Source organism: Peromyscus eremicus, chromosome 20 (assembly GCF_949786415.1).
Source record: "Peromyscus eremicus chromosome 20, PerEre_H2_v1, whole genome shotgun sequence".
Taxonomy (NCBI): Eukaryota; Metazoa; Chordata; class Mammalia; order Rodentia; family Cricetidae; genus Peromyscus; species Peromyscus eremicus.
The window spans coordinates 17087567-17105692 of NC_081436.1; the positions used below are offsets into that span (position 1 = coordinate 17087567).

An 18126-nucleotide genomic window follows, 5' to 3' on the forward strand; every position below is an offset into this window, starting at 1 on the left:
ACCTCATCTCTGGCCTGTGCCACCTCCCTGGACAGTATCACTTCTAATTTCACACTGTGCTGCCATATGGCTACAACATAATGAGTTTACCCAAGGTTGACTGTGAAACACAGAGCTGATTTAAAATTGTTTGTGGTTACAAGGACAGCAATAACACCTCTGGAGAGGAATGCCTACACACCACTTGATAACCTCCTGAGGACAAATTTAGCAGTACGAATGCCCTGGGCATAAGGCACGCGCTTAAAGAGGTTTGGCCATGCTGCCAAAGGACAGTCAAGTAGCTCCCTTTCCCCAGCAAGGCCTGGCAGATGGCTAGACCCCACTAACTGGACAGAAGGAAAGCGATCTCCATGCTGGCTCCATGCCTCAGCTGTTGTTCACTGTACCTCTTCTTTTTGTAAACTATTCATATCCTGTGTCCATCTGCTAACAAGAGTTCCCCTCTTACTGATTTACAAAGTGAGAATTCCTTCTCTGTTATTCATGCAGTATGGCCAGTGAAATAGCAGTCTACCGAAGATGTCCACGTACAGGACCTGCGAGTGTATTTCCCCTTCCAGTACAGCTGTCACTTTGTCATTACACAGTTGGCAGGAAACTTTTAAAAAGGCAGTTGGCTGCCGGGCAGTGGTGGCGCACGCCTTTAATCCCAGCAGAGGCAGAGGCAGGTGAGTCTCTGTGAGTTCGAGCCCAGCCTGGTCTACAGAGTGAGTTCCAGGACAGGCTCCAAAACCCTGTCTCGGGAGGAGGAGAAGGAGGGGGAGGGGACAATTGGCCCAATACCACTGTTTGCATAACCTCTCCTCACTGGCTTAAAGACACCTTTAAGACAAGCTAAAATGTGGCAGTGTTCTGTTTTCAGCGTATTTGTATGCTTATAGCACAATATCTTAATTATATCTAGTGTTTGCTTTTGTAACCTAAAAATTGTAATGGAATTTAACAAACACTTTTTGGACAGCACCTATATGATCAGACAGAAGAGAGGCAAAAATAGGTACAATATCATCCAGCCCAAAGTGTTAAAGTCCTCACAGTGTGCCAATGAAAGGGAGCAGCAGCCTGGTGTCACAACATGCTGCGATCATTCCTATGGGAACACAGCATGGATTTCCCTTGAAAAGGTCACACATGACAGAGGGGCAGGCAGAAAATTCCTGACAGATGGAGCTGAGGAGTGGCTCAGTGGTTAAAGCACTTGCCATGCAAGCAAGCAAAAGGATAGGAGTTTGGACCCCCAGGACCCATGTAAATAGCAGATGGGTAAGTCAGCATGGCAGCTAACCAGTAACTCCAACCTCAGGAGGTAGAGACAGAGGGAACCCGGAGTAAGCTGGCTATCAGGACCAGTGGTACCACACCATCCAGTTGTGGTTGACTGACAGACCTTCCCTCAATGGAAAGTGGAGAGCATGGAGGAAGACTTGCACTTTAAGTGGGTAAGAACAGTTACACAGATTTGAAATAGGTGAATGCAGTCACACGGGATATGACAGGGGTGAATGTAGTCACACGGAATATGACAGGGGTGAATGCAGTCACACGGGATATGACAGGGTAAGTGCAGTCACACGGTATATGAAAGGGGTGAGTGCAGTCACACGGGACATGACAGAGAAGAGTGCAGTCACACGGTATATGAAAGGGGTGAGTGCAGTCACACGGTATATGAAAGGGGTGAGTGCAGTCACACGGGACATGACAGGGTAAGTGCAGTCACACGGGATATGACAGAGGTGAGTGCAGTCACACGGGATATGACAGAGGTGAATGCAGTCACACGGGATATGACAGAGGTGAGTGCAGTCACACGGGATATGAAAGGGGTGAGTGCAATCTGTAGCCAGAAGTTTTCCTGTGTCCTGGCTGGCCAGCAGTCAGGACAAATCTCTCTCACTCGAGTCCCCCAAGTAAGCACACTGAGGCTTATATTAATTATAACTGCTTGGCCATTAGTTCAGGCTTAGTATTGACTAGCTCTTACACTTAAACTCAGCCCATTTCTGTTAATCTGTATGTCGCCACATTTTCTGTGGCTTTACCTGTGTGCCATTACATGCTGCTCCCTGGATTGCGAGCTGGTGTCTCCTGACTCAGCCTTCCTCTTTCTCCTTGTCTGCTCGCTCTGCCTATACTTCCTGTCTGGCTACTGGCCAATCAGTGTTTTATTAAACCAGTGTACAAGGGCATTATCCCACAGCATTTCCCCTTTTCTGTTTAATTAAAAAGGAAGGTTTGAACTTTAACATAGTAAAATATATTTTATTTGTGCTGAAATGTGGTGATTTTTTTTGTATGTTAATAAAAAAGTTTGCCTGCAGATCAGAGGAAATAGCAAGCCATTAACACAAAAGTCAGGCTGTGGTAGCACACACCCTTAATCCGATCACTTGGCAAACAGGGTATATTCAAGGCCATACTAGGGAATAGAGCCAAGCATGGTGACACATGCCTTTAATCCCAGTACCAACCATAGAGACCTGGAGGTCTGTACAGACAGGCAGTGACAAGGAAGTGAGGTAGCTGGACTAAGAGCAAGGCAATAAAGGTGCGGGTAGACAGGAAGTAGCTCACTTTTGGGAGCTGCAGAGCTGGTGAGGTAAGGCTGGTTGATGGCTCTCACTATTTCCCTGATCTCTAAGATTTTCACCCCTATATTTGGCTCCATGTTTTTTATTTAATAAGACTGCTTAGAAATTCGTCTACAGCAGTCACACGGGATATGAAAGGGGTGAGTGCAGTCACATGAGATATAAAGGGGAGAATACTTCTTGCTGAACCTTGACTAATACACCACAGCTTCCACCTGACTAGATTTTCTCTCTTCAACCCAGACAATACTCTACAAAGAGACCCAAACTAGTCACAAGAAGTCCCATGAATACCCATCTCAGCTGACCCATCACAACTGGCAGCCTGTAGCATCCACTGATCACAGTAAGACAAGAAAGTGAAGAGCCTTATTTCAGCCCCAACCTTTGAATGCTCTAGTAACTCCTAGAACACCCTGGGACAAGAATCAAGCTCCCACAGCCCTGTGCACTCCCTGAATGTCTGACTACAGAACCCTGGAGAATCAGATGTGCGCTGTATGTCACGGGAGAGAAAATCTATATAGCTCCTGAGATCATGCACAACCTGGAGTGTCCTTTCGCCAAACCTTACAGAGATGTCCTAACACTGGTGCAGAGCTCTCAGGATGAAGAGACAAAAAGTCCCGGGTTCCAGTTCCAGCACCAACACTTACTGGCTGGTAAAGCTTGAAGCAAGTCAACTCTCTGGTCTTTGGTTACCCATCCTGGGAGCCGAAATGAGAATTTGCACAGGGTGTGAGTGTGGATCAGTGGCAGGTTGTGCTTGCCAGTGCAAAGCCTGGCATCCAAACAGAAACAAAGCACACGCTGTGGCCAGGACAGCCATAGTGGTAGCACTGTGTACACAGAACGTGACCCACATGGAGCACCTGTCACTACTGCCAATCTATCTTGACGCCAACATTCACACGCTTCTTCTTATTCCCCAATATATTCATATTCAAAACAGTAGGCAGCTTGGCCTGCAGGGCACTATTTGCATGTCATTTTCATAAAAGTCTCTGCAGCATTATCAAAGACTTCAGGCCTTTCCCTCCCAGCAGAGCAGGAAACTCATTAATTCTTCATAGGCAAACCATTTGTGTTTATTGAGTAGAAAATGTTCCCGCAAAGTTCAAGCTCAGACTTAAAGGAGCCTCGTTTTTATCTTATTAAAATTGCATTTATTTGGTCTAGCATTGCTAAAAAAGAAAGACTTCACCAAAGCTACTGAAAAGCAGTGGCATGTGACATGCATACTTACCTCAGATAAGGAAACCTTTCTGTAAAGAACATTCACGGCTGGGAGTGTGCTGCAGAGGTATGTGTGCAGGATGATCCCCGATCAGTCACCCCTCCCAAAAACAATACATAAATCTGCTTTCAAGTAAATTATACATCTTTTAAAACTCTGCAGTAACCCAGGACACTAGGGATTTTTTGTGAAAAGGACACGTGATATAATGCTATATCCTGACACAGAGCCACAGAAAACTCTGTGCAAATACATAAGGAAAGAAGCTAGGCAAAGTCTGTGATACTAAAAAGAAAAAGCAAAGAAATCTTAGCAGGGCTGGCATGAGATCTAGGGTTCCCTGTGTGCTGTGAGCACTCCACCGCTGAGACCACCCCCAGCACACTCACAACCAAGATGCTAAGGAAGTGATAAAGCACCTGCCCAGCATGCAGAAGCCTCCAGGCTCTGTCTCCTGGATGCTCATTATCAACTAAGGAATGAATGCAAAGAAGACAAAGTATGTGCATCTATACACATAATAGGTACCAGCCACAACAGAAAGACACACTAACCACAATGAGAACTAACCACAATGAGATACTATATCCATGTATAGTTAATGTATAACACATGTAACTAGTAAGTGTTCATGTAAAACACTGTCATTTTTCCATGTGTACACGAATGCAAAAATTCCTACCGCGTGTGACTTAGTTGTTTTCTATTGCTGTGATAAACACCATAACCAAAAGTAACTTGGGGAGGAAAGGGTTTATTTCATCTTTTGCTTCCAGATAACAGTCCATCACTGAGGGCAGTGAGGGCAGGAACCTGGAGACAGGAACTGATGCAAAGGCCATGGCGGAGCACTGCTTACTGACTTGTTCCTCATGGCTTGCTTAGCCTTCTTTCTTATTTCACCCAAGGCTCTCCAGTCCAGGGATGGCACCGCCCACAGTAAGCTGGGCCTCCATCAATCATCACTCAAGAAAATGCACCACAGGCTTGCCCACAGGTCAATTCTCTGGGGAGATTTTCTCAATTGAGGTTCCCTCTTTCAAAATGCCTCTGGCTTGTGTCAAGGTGACATAAAACCAGCCAGTACAGCATGTGTGAGAATGAAAGTGTAGCTCAGAACAGTGGCTATCTAGAAGCAAGCAGAAGGAACTGGATGCAAGGAGAAAACTCAGCAACCGCCGCTGTATGTGATGCTTCTTCTTGGGCTGGAGAAGACACTCATATGCCCTAAGTGCTGTAGCAGCCTGCAGAGTTCTTTTCTATCTCTAACCAGTCTTTTAATGAAAAAAGCTCCAGGGACACAAGACACAGACTCTCTTAGGGGACTGCCTCACTGAGCCAGAAGGGTCAAAGCAGAGTTCTCAGGGATGCAGGTTATACAGAGCTGGAGAAAAGAAAGCCCAGCATGACAAGCAGCCAACAAGTAGAAAGGGCCCAAAGTCTATCACATGGTGAACAGGGGACGACAGTGGCTTGTCCATATAAGGGAATATCAGGTCATAAAACAAATGAACCGGGTATGTGCTACATCCTTGGAACACTAGCACTCAGGAAGCTAAGGTAGGGTGTTGTAGAACATTATTTTAAGATGTGTTACTTTTGTGTATGTTGAATTTGTTTAACTTTGTGAAGCTGTGTTACTGTGCCTGTCTAAAACACCTGATGGTCTAATAAAGAACTGGCCAATAGCAAAGCAAGAGAAAGGATAGGTGGAGCTGGCAGGCAGAGAGAATATATAGAGGGAGAAATCTAGGAGCAGAGATATAGCAGCTAGATAAGGAGGAGGACTCCAGGGGCCAGCCACCTAGTTACACAATCAGCAATGGAGTAAGAGTAAGATTTACATAAGTAAAAGAACAGGAAAAGCCCAGAGGCAAAAGGTAGATGGGATAATTTAAGTTAAAGAAAGCTGGCAAGCAACAAACCAAGCTAAGGTCAGGTATTTATAATTAAGAATAAGCCTTTGTGTGTGATTTATTTGGAAACTGAGTGGCAGGAGCAAAGAGCAAAAACAACAACAGTAGGGGATCTTAGTTCAAGGTTATCCTGTGCTACAAGTGCTCCCCAACTTACAAAGGCTCAACACAATTTCCAAACTTCACTTTCCAATACAACATTTTAACTGTGATCTTTCCCAGTCTCACAATATGTGTGAGATCCGACACCTTTCTCAATAGTGAGCAGCAGCAGTGAGCCACAGTTCCCAGCCAGCCCTGCAGCAAGACCAGAAATTGTAATGCTGCACAATGCACTACACCTCTAGGCTAGGAGGTCTGGAAGGCTACAGTGCTCTGTGCACTTTCAGCTTACAGCAGGGCACCAGGATGTAACCCCACTGTAAAATGAAGAACACCTCAACTGTCTCATGCTATAGCATAGACAAGCCTTAAAAATATGCAAAGCAAAAAGGAGGTCAAGCAGGACTCAAGAGGCTGAAACAGGAGAGTGGCAGGTCAAATCCAGTCTGGGAGAGACAGTGAGGCCCTGTCTCAAACAAACAAACAAAAAGCAGTCAAGACGTGCTGTATGATTACAGTACATGAAACGTTTAGAGATTCACCACAGAGACAGAGTGGATTACTGGTTTCCAGGGAAAAGGGTGCAAAGTAAGGCATAATGAGATATGGCTTCGCTTTCTGGCAAAGAAAGTATTCTAAAATTAATTGTGGTCATAACTACATAATTCTGAATATGCTTTCTAGGATCCTGAATGTGTGGGCTGGCAAGATGGCTCCTTAAGTAAGAGTGTAGACCTGAGTTTGAATCCTAGAACCTACAAGGTGGAAGGAGATCAGATTCCCAAACTTTGTCCTCTATACTTCACAGGTGTGTTGTGGTATACCTACCTGCGCACGCACGCACGCACGCACGCACACACGCACACACGCACACACATTTGTTTACGTTTTGGACATTTTAAATGGGTGAATTGTATGGTATGCAAATGATATCACTATAAAGAAGGAAGGAGGAATGAATCATGACAATGTTACCAAAGGCCAAAAAAAAAAAAAAAAAAATCACTCAGAGTGCTTCACATGCACAGAACAGAAACTTTATATCCATCCCCCCAAAGTGGAAAAAGAAAACTTAAAAAGGACTCCTTGGTTACCAGAATGCACTGAGGGGCCATTAGTTATGCTCTGTTGTCCACCCTACATACAGCGTAATGATCCCAGAACAAAGCAGGCAGAAGAGCTCCCCTGAGTACCAAGGAGCAAGTGAAGTATGTCACTGAGGCCGCAGGTCGCAGGCCTGTCACACAGCACAGCTCTCACTCAGATGGAAGCAGGGCAAACTAGACAGAGGGCAGTATAGATCACAGGGTGAGCCAGGGAAGGGCAGCAGGGAGATGCCAAGGAACAGTGCCCTGGAGCAGATGCCTCACAGCCCCTAGCAGGCTGGATAAAATTTATCTTTTTCAGCACAAGGGAACTCCATTCAAATGTCAGCCCAATAAAGAAAAAGAACCAGGTGATGGTGGTGTACGCCTTTAATACCAGCATTCAGGAAGCAGAGGCAAGTGGATCTCTGTAAATTCGAGGCCAGCCTAGTCTAAAAGAGTTCCAGGACAGCCAAAGCTATTATACAGATAAAGAGATGGATGGATGGGGGGGGCGGGTGGAGGGATGGAGAGATAGGTAGGTAGGTAGGTAGGTAGATAGATAGATAGATAGATAGATAGATAGATAGATAGATAGATAGATAGATAGATAAAGAAAGCCAGGCAGTGGTGGCACACACCTTTGATCTCAGCTCTCAGGAAGCAGAGAGAAGCAGGTGGGTCTCTGAGTTAGAGGCCAGCCTGGTTTACAGGGCAAGTTCCAGGACACCAAGGACTACACAGAGAAACCCTGCCTTGAGAAAAACAAAAACAAAAATCAGCTGGAGAAGGAGAAATGAGAGGGCAAGGATGGGTAGCAAGTGATAATATAGCCCAAGAATCAGAGGCAGCTGATTCCCAAGAATCTAGGGAGCTGGAGTGGCACAGGACAGGCTGGAGACACTGAGGAAAAGCCACAAGAGACAGAAAGGCCCTGAGGTGCATGCCACCTTAGGGCTTGGGCCAAAGCAGTCTTTACCAGTCAGGAAAGAAAAACGTCAAGCTCCCTAGCATGGCCTTCACTTGAGGGGCACCATAAATACTGTCTGCTCTGCCTGGACCAGCTCACTGAAATCATTCATCAAATAACACATATTAGCAACACCCAATGCTAGCATCAAAGGGGGCAAGAAACAAGTGACATCCCTGTTGTTGGGTTGCTTTCACAGGGTGGACAATCCATTAGGTCATAGCACAAAGAAGAGTCAAGGAAGAATTCAGTCACAAGATCACAGGTTCTAACACGAAGACCGTTCCCCTGACTGGTAAAGGGGGCTGTCCCTCATACTAAGATCCACCAACGGACTTGCCCTTCTCCAGTATCTGGTCTTTTGCCTCTCTACTTGCACATAATATGTCCACAGCCAGCATCCCTCAACACCCTGTGAGAGCTCATCTCTTTCCAAATGACACAGGGATCAACATCATCCATCTGGCCTTGGAGTAGAAATGTTCAAAAAAAGATGTTTTTTCACACCCGCACAGCAACATATATAAGATAACAAGCAGACAGCAGCTTCTGGACCTCTGTCACTGAGGGCCGGCTAGTGCACAGCAGGCAGTGTGAATGTAGAGAAAGATAGCATGCTGGTCAGGGCATGATGGGCAATCCTGTGACTGGCTGAGATGCATTCTCAGAGGGTGAATCCTAGAATGGGCAAGTACATCCAGGAGGTGCTAGGGGACAGAACCAATGCTTCACATGAGGTAGAGAAGGGCTCTAAGTTGAATGTGCATACTTTTAAGGGTCCAGCCAGCTCACAGAGGACCAACAACCCTGGGCCAGGGTTCCGTTTCCTCACTGCAACCCATGCAGGGAGAGTAAACAGCATATGTGAGGGACTCACTGTAAGGCCAGGCTCAGCCCGCACTGTCTCTCCAGTCACATCATCCTCAGCCCTTGATGCTCAGTGCATGAGAGAATCCACAGCTGTGCCCTGTTGTGACATTCAGTGCTGGGAGGGAAGTGGGGAGACTGGACTTCCACACTATCCCAAGAAAAGAGGAAACAGCATGTCAGAAAGGGAGAACAGAAAGTCTGGGGTACTCACAACAGAAGTCCCTAGCACGAGCCACAGGAAAGAGAAGAACAGTGGTCCCACTCTCTTGGATCCTGTGACATTTCTGCCTGTCGTCTGCAATATGAACACCAAGATGAGCCTGGAAGAAGCTGCTTGTCTAATCCGGCAAGCCTAGAGACACAGTCAAATGCAGCCGGGCAGTTCAAGGGGCTGTGTTCTCTGGGCTCTGAGGAGCTGGTGGGAGTCCAAGCTACCCCTGGAAGGACCCGTTCCAGTGGGCTGGGGTGAGTCAGCTTTCTTAGAGATGCACAGCTAGAGGATTAGGTGGGGATGAGAAGCCGTGTGCTGTGACAGCTGGGGCACAGAGTAGACAGAGACTCCTCCAGACTCTGCTTACAAGCCAAACAGCTCTGAGCAAGTTACACGGCTTTATTTAGTCTGCTTCATCTGTAAAGGGGGAAACCATGGTCCCCTCCCCCACCAACTGCTATGAGGACTGGCACTCAGTAAACACTCCCACAGCCTGGCCACCAGCTCTGGGTACAGTACAGACACAGCATGGACACCCTGCTCTAAGAATGAGTTTTAGGGATCTATCCCTAGATTCCACACTACAAGGACATGATCAACCACTGCTGCTCCTGAGGCCAAGAGACTTTCCCCACATCCCACTTTTGTGTGTAGTCCTTGTAGCCCCCTTGCTGGCAGAAATCTTGGTCCCTGATGCTGGACGCCCTGTCACAGAAGGGCCTGCAGGGCTGCACATGGCAGGTACTGAGAAGTGAGGGATCACCAGCAGACGGGGGCACTAGCCACAGGAAGAGGAAGGTCATTCTCTGGCCCAGGATCATGGCATTTTACCATGGCCCTCCTCCTGCTAGAGCATGGAGATCTGGGGAAGAGAGAAGTGTCCTCACTTCGCCACACTCCTCTCTTTCCCTGGACAGAGCAGGGAGCTGAGAGTCCACTTGCTGCCCTCATGGTCTATAAACCACATAAAAAATAACACCAGAGCAAAACATTAGCAGGCTTTTGTTGCTGCGACTGGTGGAGAGAGGTGCCAGGACCTCACATATGCCAACCCAGGAAAATGTTCTACCTGTGAGCAACACCCTAGCACAAGGGATTTTTTTTCTTATTTTTGTCTTCATTTAAAATTAATTCCAGTATCAATTTGCTATATTAAATATGCAAGGGAAAATATGACTCACATTTATTTTCAAAATGTTGCTGATGAAATGAGACATTTGACATGGCAACATGAAGTTCTCACTGAGGGGTAGAAAAAAGAACTACATACACAGTAGAACTACTCGCTAGTGCCTCCACAGCCCCCAGTCACATGGGGACCCTCCACATATCAACAGGGACTTCAAGAGAAACCTGCTCCCCTAAATACAGTCCCCATGGGCTCCATGGCTTCCTCATGGGGATGCAAACTCCAAGGCTTCTAAGATGCTGAGAAGCAGGAATGTGGGTACCAACCAGGTAAATAGCATTTCAAAGCCACAAGTCAGGAGACAGGTCTCTAAGAACACAGGGCAACAAGGACAAGAGAAGCAGGGCCTGTTTAATGCCAGGGCCGGACTAGCAGGACACATGACAGGGGAGTCCCTGCTCACTTCCAGCACCTGGGAATGAAAGTACTTTGCAGCAGCTGGCTACCCAGCACCTTTAGAGGCTAACCAGAATAATCCAGGCCACAGTCAGGAGCAGAACTCTGCTGAGGGAGGTGCTGGGGGCCACCTGCAGTTCCTCCCTACCAGATATCCTCAGCACACTCCATACAGAGACTAGAAGTTAGAATGTGGTCCTGGTGTCAGCAGACTACAGTCTAGATGTGGGCCAGCAGCATTCTATGCAGGAAGCTCAAGGGGAGAACTGTTTCCTGCTCATTCTAGCTATGGGCAAAATTCAGAGTCTTGCAGTTAGAGGACCAACAATCCCATTCTCAGCAGAACACTGCTCCAGGCTTCTCAAGGCCACACCCCATTCCTTGGCATCTGGTCCCATCCTCCCTGTGCAAAGCCAACAGCTGTGGACCAAGTTCCACTCATGCTGATTCTCTCCAACCATTTTTAAGAGTTCATGTGGTTACACTGGGCCCACCACATAGGCCAGAACTAACCCCCAGTCAAGGCCATCTGATTGACATGCTGACTCCCCTCTGTCATGTAACATGGCTTATTTACAGGTTCTAAGGATGGGGACACAGACCTGTCCCCTAGGCCACAGGCTGGTGATCATGCCATCAGTGAATGTACAAGTTCCATTTGAGAGCCTTGACCCTGTCCACTCCTCCCCAACAGCCTCTGCCCTTGTCCTCACTGCCTGCTTCCTCTTGCCCACTCTGCAAGGCTGAGCAGTAGTGTTGTTGTCCACCACGCCCTGTTGAATGACCTTCAATATCTTCTCCACAGCCTTCAAATGCCTCCAAAGCCTTTACAGCCTCGGGTGCTTGGGCTACTCTAATCCCTTCCCAGCCACAGTTGTCCCCTGCACCCCACCCTCCATCTCTGAGGGGCAGCCTGGCTCCTTCACCACTTCCAGCCCCAACTAGACAGAATATCTTCAGAAGGGGTGTGATCATTCCCCCTTGTAGGAGCCAGGTATTCTCCCAATATGCCCAAAGTATGACCTTTATGACCTTCACAGAACTTCGGTCAGTATGCATATTCATATGTGCACTGGCCTTACCCTGCTGGCTTCCATGGGCCATGTCTGCCTGGCCAGCATTCAGTCTCTGGCATGTCAAAGGTGCTCACACACGTCTGAATGGCTCCATTATGCCAGCACTCCTCCCACTTCAGCTGGGACTCAAACAGATCTATTGAGCAGTCTCATTTGCTCACACTCCTCAAGGTCCCAACAGTAGGGGCTGAAAGCTCTCCTGGCCACAGCACTGAGGCTGCACCTCTGCCCCAGCCTTACCCCAAGAACGAAGGACCTCACCATAGATGAGCACTTCCAAATACCATCCCTCACTTCCCCAGCAACATGCATGTCCTACTGTCAGCAGGACTCAGAGTCAAGCAGAGCCGTGCTAAAACACTAAGCATCAGCTCCACACTGAAAGGCTGCCTCTGTTCGCAAAGCCGATGTGTGGGGGTTTTTCTTGGCATTTAAAGTTAAGTGTGGCAGGAATTCCAACTGTGAGGTTGGCAGGGAGCAACAGCTCTTGGGGAGTCAACTGAGTCAGTGGCTCCAGAAAGAACAGGCCCATGAGAAGCAAGAACCCAGGCCTTCTGATTCGTATCACCTGCCTACTGCCTTTCCCACTTAAATGACACCACTCCTGCCCCTCACCTCAAAGTGTCCCAAGAGCCTCCTACCTGGTCTCCCTGCTTATGCCCTTCTCCCCTCTGTCTGTGTCTCTCTTCCTTAAGGCAACCAAAGCAGCCCTGTTTCACAGAGGCCTGCCCCTGCCACACAGCTACTCAAGTCCTCCCAGGGCTCTACCCCCACTCCGAAGGAAAGAGTAATAGTCCACATCTTCCTTTGACCACATAACCCTGTCCTCCCCCTCAGCTCCAGCCACCTTGGTCCCTTACTCCTGTCCTCTCATGCCAGCCCTGTTGGAGGAGCAGAGATCTGTACTCAGAAGGCACCTTCTCAGTGAGAGGTCCCCAGCCACTGTTTCACCATGAGGCCCTCCCTCCGCTGCTGGCTCTAAGCTGCCCACCCTTCTTTCCTGCAGGCTGATGGTGGCTGCCACCTTCCAACAGTCAGTGGTGCTCTATGGACAGAGCAGAGATCTTGGTCAGTTTTATAGCTGGCAAGTAGCATGAGTTAAATGAAAATTAACTGGATGAATAACTAACTTATCACGCTCTCAGGAAGTGCAAGAGACATCTCTCTCTGTCTCTGTCTCTCTTTAATCTGAAAGAATGGAGCTAGGCTGTGTTAGACAGTTTTATGTCACTTAACACAAGCTAAAGTTATCTGAAAGAAGGGAATCTCAATTGAGAAAACACCTCTATAAGATTTGGCTGTAGGGCATTTTGTTTGTTTGTTTGTTTGTTTGTTTTTCAAGACAGGATGTAAGGATTGGTGATTTGGCTCAGTGGTAGAGTGTTTGCCTGGCAAGCGCAAGGCCCTGGGTTCGGTCCTTAGCTCCGGGGAAAAAAAATAATATTTTTATTGGGGTTGGGGATTTAGCTCAGTCGTGGTAGAGCACTTGCCTAGCAAGCTCAAGGCCCTGGGTTCAGTCCTCAGCTCCGGGAAATAAATAAATAAATAAATAAATAAATAAATAAATAAATAAATAAATAAATAAAGTAAAACCACAAAAAAAAAAAAGAAAAAAAAAAAAAAGGACGGACAGGATCTGTGTAACAGTCCTGGCAGTCCTGGAACTCAATTTGTAAACCAGGCTGTCCTTGAATTCACAGAGCTCCCCCTGCCCCTGCCCCTGCCCCTGCCCCTGCCTCTGCCTCCCGAGTGCTGGATTTAAAGGAGTTCGACACCAAGTCCAGCTTGTAGGGCATTTTCTTAATTAGTAATTAAAGGGGCAGGGCCCAGCCCATTGTGGTGGTGCCACCCAGGGCTGGTGATACTGGGTTCTACAAGAAAGCAGGCTGAACAAGGCATGGGGAACAAGCCAGTAAGCAGCACCCTTCCTTGGCCTCTGCATCAGCTTGTGCCTCCAGGTTCCTGGCCAGTTTGAGTTCCTATCCTGACTTCCTTTGATGATAAACAGTGATATAAAGTGTAAACCACATAAACTCCTTCCTCCCCAACTTGCATTTTGGTCATGGTGTTTTGTCGTAGCAATAGAAACCCTGAGACATGGGTCAAGCAAATTTTCCCTTGGCTGTCATGGCCACCTGATCTAATGTAGCCCCCTCCCATTACAGATACAGAAACTAATGGCTCCAGGAATGGCATACATTGGAGACTACCACACAGATCACAGGAAGAGATGCTAAAACCCACTCAGCTCCTTCGCCTCCTGGTAGAAGGTATAGTCTTTCTGTATGTGAGCTCATCCAGAAAGGGAAATTCTAAGAAAGACTCGGTCAACTACACATCCAAAGACCAGGAAGTGCACATAACAGAAGGTCTTACAGGAAGGTCGGTCATCTCTCATGCAACTCTCTTAGCCAAATCTTTTTCTCACTCCAGGCTAATGTGGAAGACAGCTGGGATCAGCCACCATTTCTCAATCCTTATCAATGAAGATGAGAGGGGAGGTACTTCCTAACAGGCAGAGCTTGTGGCCTAATGAAGAAGCCAGTACATGAAAGGGTGCCTGAGTCCCAGCTGCAGAGGAACAGGCAAGGCATTAAGGAAGCAGGCTGAAGATGAAGTGTGAAGAGTGAAAAGAGGGAAGGAACATTCCAAAAGGAGGGGAGGAACATTCCAGTCAGCTAAACGAACATGAAAATGGAAAGCCAATACAGCACAGGATGTGGAAGACCCCAGAACCGAAGCCCATCAGCACTGCTAAGGGCACAGCTCCAAAAAAGAATGAACAGGAGACGGGGCTAAAAAGCTGAGCAGCGGCCAGGTTATAAAGGTGTTAGATAGCACAAAGAAAGATCTATGCGTGACATGCATTTCTACAGAAACAGCCAGCCTTGGTGAGTGTTGCCTAGAGGACAAAGCCACGTTTTGCAAATGACAAATCCGTGGTAGACCAAATATTGGTGGAGCAACAAGTCCTTGCTGGAACTCCATCCACCATCTGCACACAAAGCTCCCTTCACTGTCGGGAACGCTGAGGCAAGATTATGTGGTCTCCTCCCAGAGCTTCCCTGGTGGCAGACAACAAGCATGAGGTCCACCTGAAAGAGCAGGCAAGACCCCTGCACTAGACAGGTGAAAAACCAGAATGTGGACACCGAACAAGTCAGGAAGGAATGGGGTACACCTTTGCACACTCTCCTTCTGGGAGACTCCCAGACTGCCACCCAAAACAGGAACACTGCCACAGGGGAGGGCTACATGGCAGAAGAGCAGCACAAAGGCTGCACAGGCTCTCTGCCGGGCCCAGCCTCTCTCCTGTCCTGTCCTCAGCAGCAGCCTCTAGCAAATCACAAGATTCCCCATCAATTCTGTGACATGGGAGCTGTTCTCAAAAGTACCTGATATGACGCAACACGGCAAGAAAGTCAAACGGAAAGAAGTCTGTCTTTGGCAATGTGGGGTCACACTGAAAAGACTGGAATTGTATTAGTTTCCTATGGCAAACAACCACAAAGATAGTAGCCTAAAGAGGTAGAAATGCATTCCCTCTTGGGCCATGAAAGCAAGGTGTCAGCAGACTGCACGTGTGTGGTCTGTGAGAGCCGTTTCCGTCCACTTGTAGCTCCTGATAGCTGCCAGCCCTCCCTGGCTTTGACTTGTAAATACATCGCTCCAGTCTCTGCTTCCATCTTTGCAAGGTCATCTTCCTTACTTCTGTCTCTCTCGGTGTCGAAAGTTCCACCTCTTAAGGGACCCAGAGACTGAATCGGGGCCTCCCAATCGCAGTATGATCTTCTCTTAGCTCAATGATATCTACAAAAACCCTGCTTCCAAGCAAGGTCACAGTCACAGTTCCACAAGTACAAGTATTAGGGACGAGACGACACTGTTTGACACAATGCAAAGACAAACTACCATGCCAGGTGTAGTGACACCCACTTGTATCCTCAGAAGACTGAGGCAGGAGGATCAGAAGTTCAAGGCCAGCCTACACTATAAAAGAGACCCTATCTCAAAACGCGCGCGCGCGCGCGCGCCCATACACACACACACACACACACACACACACACACACACACACACACACACGAGACAGTCTTTGATGGAAAGAGTCATTGACTTCTGTAACCCCACACAGCAACTCCATTATTTTTATATCTCAGTTAACTCTTAACAAGTTGCCATTCACACTTAAGGAGAACCAAAGCCTCAAGATGTAAAGGCAAAAGTCACACTGCCACATAGCGCTTTTTTTCTGGACAGTAGGCTCTTCATGTTTGTCCCTGTGACAGTAGGATCTCCTACTCACTATTATTCCAGTATCTTCCACTCATCTCAAAACTATGGCACTGGTTTTCATAACAGTTCTTAACATAACTGTGTGAGCAAGCCCAGTCCTGGTACAGCAAAAATGCAGTCAGTGTCTGGGCACCTCAGAGGACTTCCTCCATCTTCCAAGTCTCTGTGGCCCTTCAGTCAATAACTCCTGCTAACTCCCAACCACTCTGAAAGTACATTTTATAGCTCAATACAGTGAATGTCAAAGATTACAACTTTAACACTCACACAATGGGGTCTCTTATGAAGCATAGGAGCACGGCCTATTTTCTGTGCTAATGAATGGTTCTATTTAAGTTACTTCAATGTCAAAATCTTAAGGGCTGGAGAGATGGATACCATCGCAATCTTAAATGTCAGTGTCTCAGACTTTGGTTTGGGAACAGCATAAACGAAGTTTGAAATCTTGAGATGTGCTTGTCTGAAACACCGTCTGGTCGGTGGCTGACTTGACCTTAGGTATTTTCCCTGCACTGTCTCTTCATGACCTAAGGCCTAGAGAGGCATCAGGCTACAGCCAATCACAGAAGGACTTTGGAGCTCTACAGCTTCCAGACTGCACCCTGGTATTGTTTGCTTCCTGCTGCTGTCAAAAGATTGGAGTCTAGAGCCAGAAGGTGGGAACACAGAAATTCACAAGGCGCTTCCCCGCAGAAAGCCAAAGCACCAGCCCACAAGTGAGACGAGCGAGAAAGCCAATCAAGTGGTCAAACCATCACACACTCCCGGACAGGCGCTGCCTCTCCCCGACCAGTTTCCTGACTCCACCAAACTCTCCAGGGCATGACCCGCGTCAGTTCCTTCCAGCTTCCCCAGGGAGCCAAGGAGTTTCGCAGAAGAGAACCTGCCAGGCTCTGGAGACACTTGGGGCAGCTCCTCGTCCTCCTCGCTCCTAGATGTGGCCACTGTCACCTCCCAGGCCCCACGCCCCCACTGCCGACACCCACCCCACCCCGAGCCCCTCACATCGCCCAACAGTCTCCTCGGAGCCCAAGTTTCCCCCTGCCCTTTGGAGCCCAGGTTCCCCTCCCCAGACTCCTACTCCACCTGCTGTCCATCAGGACAGCACAGCCACCTGACCTCTGACCCCTGACCCCGACCCGGCCCTCTCCGTCACACCCACCTGCCCGGGACCTTGCTGTTGCTGCGCTTCCAGAACTGCTTCCTGACCCCGTCGCTGGCCATGGCCCCTCCTCATCCCTCAGATCCGCAACTCTGACACCCAAGCGCTGCCGGTCCAACCCCGGCGGCCCTCTACTGTGCCCCGGTGGCCCCTCAGCGATCCCAGGACTCCGGAGCGTAGACCCTAAAGGCGCTTCCGCCTCCGTCCGGAAGTTGTGACTCGGAGCTCCCGGAAGTCCCGCCTTCGTCGCGGCTGATGCGCTTGATGCCATGAAAAGGCGACGCTGGGAAGTGCGCGTGGCAGTTGCGCAGTCCTGCGAGCGGAGTCTTCGGGTTGCGGGTGTTCGGGCTGCGCTGGCAATGATCCGGCTGTGCAGCGCTGGCTGAGGCCGCAGGATGCCTGCCTCCGACCCCGGGGCGGGTTACGGGCCATGAACTCCGGAGCCACGTGAGTCTGGGGTCCCAGTCTGCATTGACCCGGGATCAGTAAACAGGGCACCGTGAAGTGAAGGAAGCAGCTACCACCGGAGCACTTTTGAGGCGATGGGGCGGATCTGCCCGGCTTCAGCTGAAGAACGAATATGCATGAAGAATCAGTCATCTTGGCGGTGCTCGTGCGCTTCAAACTAAGTCCGAAGTAAAGTGTGCTTTAATTGTGAGATACATGCAGGATCCAAAAGCTTAGCGTGGAAATATTAATTTTTTAATTTCATATTGAATGGTACTTTGTTTATATTGGGTTCCGCAGAATAGATTTTTTAAATTTACTTTCACGTTTCTTTTTGCTGTGTAACGTAGCTACCCAGAAAGCTTGAAATTACTTATGTGGTTGATGTTAAATTTCTATGGTCTTAGACTCAAGGCTGAGGGGTGAGAGGCTGACGTGTCAGGCTGGATTAGTATGACAATGGTAGTGGCAACTACCCGTTGTCTTTTAACACCCCTGCCCCTGCCCACCCCTACCATGCTCCCTGTTAGCAATGGTACTCCAGGCCTTCTGCATGCTAGGCAAGGGCTCTACCA

The 18126-nt window shown here is 48.3% G+C and overlaps 1 protein-coding gene across 1 annotated transcript in view; it reads right to left on the minus strand.

Annotated features, from left to right (window-relative positions):
- Positions 1–17332, minus strand: part of Tbc1d22a (TBC1 domain family member 22A) — a 303265-nt gene extending 285933 nt beyond the window's left edge. The window contains exon 1 of the mRNA XM_059247582.1: positions 17105–17332. Within this exon, the coding sequence (XP_059103565.1) occupies positions 17105–17166 (62 nt within the window). The 5' untranslated portion in view covers positions 17167–17332. The remainder of the gene's footprint in view (positions 1–17104) is intronic.
- Between the last annotated feature and the right edge of the window lie 794 nt (positions 17333–18126).